Genomic DNA, 7,669 nt, shown 5'->3' on the forward strand with positions numbered 1-7,669 from the left:
CTTCTTCTTCTTCTTCTTCTTCTTCTTCTTCTTCTTCTTCTTCTTCTTCTTCTTCTTCTTCTTCTTCTTCTTCTTCTTCTTCTTCTTCTTCTTCTGTACTGGCTTGTTCCAACTTGATTTCAGCCTTGATAGCATAGCATCTGCTGTTGTATGATCTGTTTCAGACACTTTTGATTTTGTAGTAAAGGCAGTTGAGTCAATTCATTATGTAGACTATTTTGTGTACACATTTATGTGCTGCCATTCTGCCCAATTAGGTCCCTCAAAGTGGCAAACAATTAAAAGAGATTAAAAATCAATCCTCTTTCTCCGTAGCTCTCTCTCTCATATTTCCTACCCTTGTGAGGTGCAAACCATCTCCCGATAGAAGAGTTTCACCTCGAAAGCGTAAGCCGTGGTCCAAAAATCCAAACCTTTCCTGATGACACCATCTACGTAGCCAGTCACTGATCTGCAGCATTCTTCTTTCCCTTCTGAAGCCACGGCCTTTGACAGGAAGAACTGGCGAGAATACAAGCCGTGCTCCCAATTCCTTCACCCTTTTGCCCAGAGCCACATAGTCTCTTTTAATACGTTCTGGCCTGTGCTGGGCGATATCGTTTGTTCCCACGTGGACAAGCAAGAAGGGATAATAAACCACGGGCTTGATGAGTCTTCCTACCCTTTCCGTCACATCCTGGATATGTGCACCCAGTAGACAGCATACCTCTTGAGATGACAAGTCTGGTCGGCACGCTTTAGGTTCTACCCCTCTCAGTCGGGAATCCCCAATTACCAACACACGCCTTCTCCTACATTGGGGAGCAGAGGCTCGAGTCCTCTCATCCACAGGGGTCTGAGAATTAAAAACAAATTAAAAACAAACAAGAAGGGTCAGTAAAGGTACGCCAGATGAAAGAAAAAAGCCTTCACTTGCTGGTGAAATACAACGAGCAAGAGAGATAGACAGATCTCCCAGGGAAAGGAATTACTTTTCTCTGTTGCCACCGATACCAACCAGTATATTGTTAACTGTTAAGTGCTGACTGGCGTGGATCATAAAGACCATATCACTCCAGTCTTGTTCCATCTACTCTCATGTCCAGTTCACTTCTGGGCTCAATTCAAAGTGCTGGTATTGACCTTTAAAGCTCTGTATGGCTTGAGATCAAGGTACCTTAAGGACTACCTTCTGCCGTACAAATTTACCTGTACACTCTGGTCAGTTTCAGAGGCACTGCTTTGGTTGCCCCTGCCATCTGAAGTTAGACATAGGCTTGCCAAGTCCCCCTGGGGAGCGGGGAAACCCCCGCCCCAGAGGCCCGTTCCCTGCCGCCGGCAGATCGGGCCCCGGGGGGAACCCCACCCCGACATGCACGTCACCCGGAAGTGACGTGACGACACCGGGCACACTGGGGGTGGGGCCACGACCATCCCTCGGATAGTCGTGGCCCCACCCCCAGCATGCCTGGCGTCATCACGTCACTTTCAGGTGACGTGCGTGCGGCGCGCGCGCACTCCCGGAGCAAGCCGGGAGTCCCCCACTCCGGATACAGGTAACACTTGGCAACCCTAGTTAGACATGAAGCCATGAAAGAGCCTTCTCAGTCACGGCACCAGAACAGTGTCATTCACCAGCAGCTGAAGACTTGTGCTATCTGGCTTATCCCCAATAACAATGGCTGGCCCTCCTTGTGGTGTTGTTGAAATGTTTTAATTGAATCATTTTATAATTTTAAATGTATTTTAATGGCTCAAATGTGCTAAGTTTTTTTTTAATGTTTGCTCCCTTGTGGACCCTGATCATGTGGGAAGGCAGTGCAAAAAGGTTTTAAGTTAAATAAATAAAATAACGGCTGTATCAAGCACATTCACAAGTGACGAGCAACATGAAAATGGAGGTTCCTTCACCTGTCAAATGGGAAACTGCATTTCGCATCATGTGCATTCAGTCTGAATATTTCTATTCCACATTAGCCACAGCCAGAAATCCAGATGGGAAAGTACTGTTGGTGTCACTGGGGGAGTGGGAATCACTGGGGGACTGGGGTGAGGTACTTGTGCAGGGGTTGGACTAGATGACCCTTGAGCTCTAGATGTACCTTGAGCTCCCTTCCAGCTCTGTTTCTATGTCACCTGTAGGGTTTCCAAGGCAAGAGACGTTCAGAGGTGGTTTGCCATTGCCTGGTCCTGCGTAGTGACCTTGGATTTCCTTGGTGGTCTCCCATCTAAATACTGACTAGGGCTGACCCTGCTTAGCTTCCTAGATCTGATAAGATCAAGCTAGCCTAGCCTATCCGAGTCAGGGTATAAATATCTCTTCAGTAGTTCACAAAAATATGTGTGCATGTACAGATCAGGGCTATTTTGGGGCAGGAACGCACAGGAATGGAGTTCCGGCTGGCTCCCGAACTGGCCACGCCCAGCAGGAACTCATTAGCATAATAGGCCACACCCAACAGCAGAAACTCATTAGGATTGGCTACATGAGGGGTGTGTGGCCTAATATGCAAAGGAGTTCCTGCTACAAAAAAAGCCCTGGGTTTTGACAACAAACAAGGTAAACAGAATAAGAAGCAAAAGGTGGGTGTAGCTGGATGAGCACACTTCTGGTAACATGGGGGTGCGGCCTAATGTGCTAATGAGCTGTGCTGTCAGGGTTGTGGCCAAATATGCTAATGAGTTTCTGCTGTTGGGTGTGGCCTATTATGCTAATGAGTTCCTGCTGGGCTTTTTCTACAAAAAGAGCCCTGACGATTATAAACATGGACATAAATACAAATCCACCCATTATTGAACATCACCCAAAAAAAAAAAGGCATTATTCTTTCCCTTCCGAAGCCATGGCCTTTGACAGGAAGAACCAACAAGAATACAACCCACACTCCTAAATAACGTTTACTTGGTATCTATTCCAGGCTGGCTGCATGAAGTTATGATTATGAATGCGGCCATTGTTCAAAAGAAAAGCCAAGGCTAATAACCTTTAATATTGGTCCACTAGCTCTCTCTGCTTGTCTAACCTCTCTGAATTATTTCAGAAAACATTCACACAAAAGGCACTTTGTAGGAGAAAGAGCCAATACACCGTTATTCAGGAACACAAGGCTATTATATGGACAAACGTTCTTTGACTGCATTTGCGAAACAATTTTTTCGCCATCCTCCAGGCCTTGGAATAGAGTGAATATTTTCCTGTCATTTGTCCGAGTGATATTTACTATTTTGTGCTGTCATCACCTTGTTATTTTGGCCATCTTGGACCTTTCTTGCAGGTGAAACGTTCTCCGGAAGAAATTTGTTTCTGCTGCTGAAGCTCAGCATCGTTGGCAGCTGTCACACAGAAGCCACTGCGCTTGAATAACTGGCTTGATAGCATCCCAGTCTGTGAAAGAGCACTAATCTTTCCTCTCTGTCTATATACAGTGCGTGCCTGGGTGCGAGGGACCCATATTGTGGCTGGGATAAGAAGCAGAAGCGATGTACAACCATTGAGGACAGCTCCAACATGAGCCTGTGGACTCAGAATATTACCGAATGTCCGGTAAGTTTAAATTTAGACGAGTAGTGAAGCAAACACATATGAACTATTGCAGCACTTCTGTGTAGTCAGCTACTCTGTGGTGGCAACAGCTGTTACCATGATGTTTCGATAAACGATCTGGTGCTTTCCATTCTATTTCCATCTCTTCCCCTAGACTTGGTTGCAGTGGTGAGGGAAGCAGCGATGCCAACTGCGTGATTCCCAGTTGCAAATGGCATCAAGCCCTATTGGTCTGAGAGGAGCCATCGGACCACCATTGTTTTATGAATTTTCCTTCAGAGACAATCATCAGCCACTCAACCTAATTATTCTGCCTCATTCTATCGAACTGTGATAGTTGCTGTACTAGTTGCTGTACTAAATCGAAAAGGATGGTATTCAGGTGGTAATTGCAATTGGTCCAGACTGCAGAAACAGTGCGGGTGGAGTGAGGTGATACTTTTGGTTCATGTGAATTGTGACTCCAACTTGGGGAAGTTAGGGCCAAAAATTCTTCAGCCGCTCACTATATTTGAAGGAGTAAAGAATATGCATTTTGGGGGGGGGGGAATATGGGTTTGTGAGCGGATGGAAGTGAGATGAAATCCGCAAGAGAGATTAACAGTGCAATCCTAAAAAGAGTTACTCCCTCTTTTGGTGTAGTGGTTAAGTGCGTGGACTCTACTCTGGGAGAACCGGGTTTGATTCCCCACTCCTCCACTTGCACCTGGCTGGATGACCTTGGGCAAGCCGTAGTTCTGATAAGAGCTGTTCTTGAAAAAGAACCATTTCTGTCAAGAGCTCTCTCAGCCCCACCTACTACCTCACAGGGTGTCTGTTGTGGAGAGGGGAAGGGAAAGGGGTTTGTAAGCCGCTCTGAGACTTCCTTGGGTAGTGAAGGGCGGGGTATAAATCCAATCTCTTCTTCTTCTTCTTTTACCTCACAGGGTGTCTGTTGTGGGGAGGGGAAGGGAAAGGAGTTTGTAAGCCGCTCTGAGACTCCCTTGGGTAGTGAAGGGCAGGGTATAAATTCAATCTCTTCTTCTTCTTCTTTTACCTCACAGGGTGTCTGTTGTGGGGAGGGGAAGGGAAAGGAGTTTGTAAGCCGCTCTGAGACTCCCTTGGGTAGTGAAGGGCAGGGTATAAATCCAATCTCTTCTTCTTCTTCTTTTACCTCACAAGGTGTCGGTTGTGGGGAGGGGAAGGGAAAGGAGTTTGTAAGCCGCTCTGAGACTCCTTTGGGTAGTGAAGGGCGGGGTATAAATCCAATCTCTTCTTCTTCTTCTTTTTCTTCTTTTACCTCACAGGGTGTCTGTTGTGGGGAGGGGAAGGGAAAGGAGTTTGTAAGCCGCTCTGAGACTCCCTTGGGTAGTGAAGGGCGGGGTATAAATCCAATCTCTTCTTCTTCTTCTTTTACCTCACAAGGTGTCTGTTGTGGGGAGGGGAAGGGAAAGGAGTTTGTAAGCCGCTCTGAGACTCCTTTGGGTAGTGAAGGGCGGGTATAAATCCAATCTCTTCTTCTTCTTCTTTTACCTCACAGGGTGTCTGTTGTGGGGAGGGGAAGGGAAAGGAGTTTGTAAGCCACTCTGAGACACCTTTGGGTAGTGAAGGGCAGGGTATAAATCCAGTCTCCTCCTCCTCCTCCTCCTCCTTCTAAATCCATTGATGATGTCAGTGGGCCTAGAGCAGTGTAGCTCTGTTTAGGACTGAATGGTTAAGTCTCTTTCTCACTAGCAAGTATTAAACATCAGCTTCTCTTTCTCTTCAAAATGTCACGTTTCATTTAAGTGGCTGCCCGACTTGTTCACCACGCTATCTTTGCCGCTATGCTCAGATCTGCCTTACTCGGTGTGGGTTGATAGCTGTATTCTACAAATGCAATTCTGTCGCTTGAATCCGACTTCCAAGGTAGAAAAGAGTAGGCCAAGGCCTACCCAAACACCATGCGTGTTTTCAATAACATTACCATCTGCCATCATGCAATTTAGCATGCTGAGGCTTCTCACTGTGATCAATAGCTGATGTTGCAGAAGGCTGTGTCTGCCTCATGCCAGTCAGGTTCTGAAGGTGCAGTGCTGGAATGTTTGTTCCCCTTATCATCCTTAGTGCCGAAACTCATTTCTCCCCCCCTAGGGAGAGTTAGTCATTCCTTCGATCCATCCTCTGCTTGGCAAGCTTCCATTTTCCTTTCTTTAAAGCTGGCTTTAAAGGATTGTCTGTTTATAACCTTCCTGTGCTGTTCATGGGATATAGTGCTTCTTGACTGCACATGCTGTTATCTCGTTCAACTTAACGCCTCTGTCTGTTGATAGGTGTGTGAGGTGTTAATCTTCTGCCTGAAATATGTCTGCCTTGGCCATGCTGGGAGCCTTCCCCCCCCCTCCCAGTCAGTGCTTCAAGGTCTTTGAAAACGGCTGAAAAATAGCTCATTATGTTCCATTTGGATTTTAGAAATGATGAGAAGGTTTATTGTTTACTTGGGATTTTACCGTGCAGGCAATTGCAGTTTGCTTTTTATTGCGCACCATCGCCTTGGAGATAATAACCCCAGAGAGGGGAACTCCACCAAGAACCTTACCGACTGAAGAAATTATGCTACCAACAGATCACCCCATGAGTAATTATGCCTGAATTCATAAGTGGTGTGTATGACCTGAGAGTTCTGTCCATGGGAATTGGCCCAAACTCCTCTAGTCAGGGGTCATTTCCTGCGGGAGCGCACAGGAGCAGAGCTCCGGCAGTAAGGAGCCCAGGGGGCGGGCACATGCAACAAGCCCTGCCCGCTGCTCCCAGCTGCCCTTAGTTGGGCCACGAGGAGCAAGAAGCAGCCAGGTAAGTTGCAGAGCCCCCCCGCCCCGGCCCGCCTTTAGGTACAAGCTCTCCCTCCTCTGCGAGGGCAGATCTGCGCCCCCCCCCCAATAGCTAGCAATCCAAAACAGTCCAGCGGAGCCTGAGCGGTGGGTGCCTTCTGACACACTTCTGGTGATGTCAGGGGGTGTGGCCTATGCAAATAAGTTATGCTAATGAGTTATGCTAATGAGCCCCTGCACCTCTTTTTCTACGAAATGACCCCTGCCTCTAGTAATATGAAAACCAGCAACCAGGAGGTGGTGTGTGTGGTAATGTGGTAATTTCTCCCACTATTGTTGCCAGACAGAAAGGCCAATGCTGAAGTGATGGCATCTTACTCATGGAACAGATAAGTCTTCACCTGCTGGTAGAAGACAGTAAAATACGGGACAGACAGATTTCCCTGGGGAGGGAATGACATAATTTCATAATTTCGATGCCATGACCCTTCCTCTGGTTGCCACCTGGCTAGCCTCAGACAGCAAGGGCACCCAGAGAAAGGACGCTGAAATTACCATAGTGGTCTAGTAGGTTCATATGGGAGTAGGCAGTCCTTGGAGTAGGTTGGTTTCAAGCCGTATGGGCCATTAAAGGTCAATATCAGCCCCTTGAATTGGGCCCAGAAGCCAGCTGGGAGTCATGAAAGGTGGAACAAGACTGGCATGATGTCGTTTCTATCACCCACAGCAGTCAGCATTCTGGCTGCAGAATTCCGTACCAGCTGCAGCTTTCGAATGCTCTTCAAGGACAGCCCCACCTACAGGGCTTTGCAGCAGGCTAACCTATGTGAGGAGCTGCGGTGGCTGAAGTGGTTAAGAGGCTGAACTGCAGGCTGTGGAAGGTCAGTAGTTCAGCGGTTCAAGACCCGGGTGCCGCATGACGGAGTGAGCTCCCGTCTCTGGTTCCAGCTCCTGCCAACCTAGCAGTGTGAAAGCAAGAAATTGCAAGTAGATAAATAGGGACCACTCCGGTGGGAAGGTAACAGCGTTCCGCGCGCCTTGGTGTTTAGTCATGCCGGCCACATGACCACGGAAACGTCTTCGGACAGCGCTGGCTCTTCGGCTTTGAAACGGAGATGAGCACCGCAACCCTAGAGTCGGATTCGACTAGCTTTCAAGCAAGGGAGACCTTTACCTTTACATTTAGTAACCTATGTGGCTGAAGCGATTCTTTTGCTGCTAATTGAAGACAGGAATGGAGTGAATGGCTGTGATTACGAGAGGCCTCCTTAAATCTGGAGAACCCTCAAGTCTATGTTGCATGAATGTGACCAGCAGACCGTGTTAATAATGAGCCTTGAGCACGAGACAAGATAGA

At 47.6% G+C, this 7,669-nt stretch overlaps 1 protein-coding gene across 1 annotated transcript in view; it reads left to right on the forward strand.

The window, feature by feature from the left end:
* The window catches only part of SEMA5B (semaphorin 5B), a 241,701-nt gene that overhangs the window by 161,857 nt on the left and 72,175 nt on the right, over positions 1-7,669 (forward strand). Inside the window, exon 10 of the mRNA XM_015410841.1 lies at positions 3,406-3,523. Within this exon, the coding sequence (XP_015266327.1) occupies positions 3,406-3,523 (118 nt within the window). The remainder of the gene's footprint in view (positions 1-3,405; positions 3,524-7,669) is intronic.

Source organism: Gekko japonicus, unplaced genomic scaffold (assembly GCF_001447785.1).
Source record: "Gekko japonicus isolate JY-2015 unplaced genomic scaffold, Gekko_japonicus_V1.1 scaffold319, whole genome shotgun sequence".
Classification (NCBI taxonomy): domain Eukaryota; kingdom Metazoa; phylum Chordata; class Lepidosauria; order Squamata; family Gekkonidae; genus Gekko; species Gekko japonicus.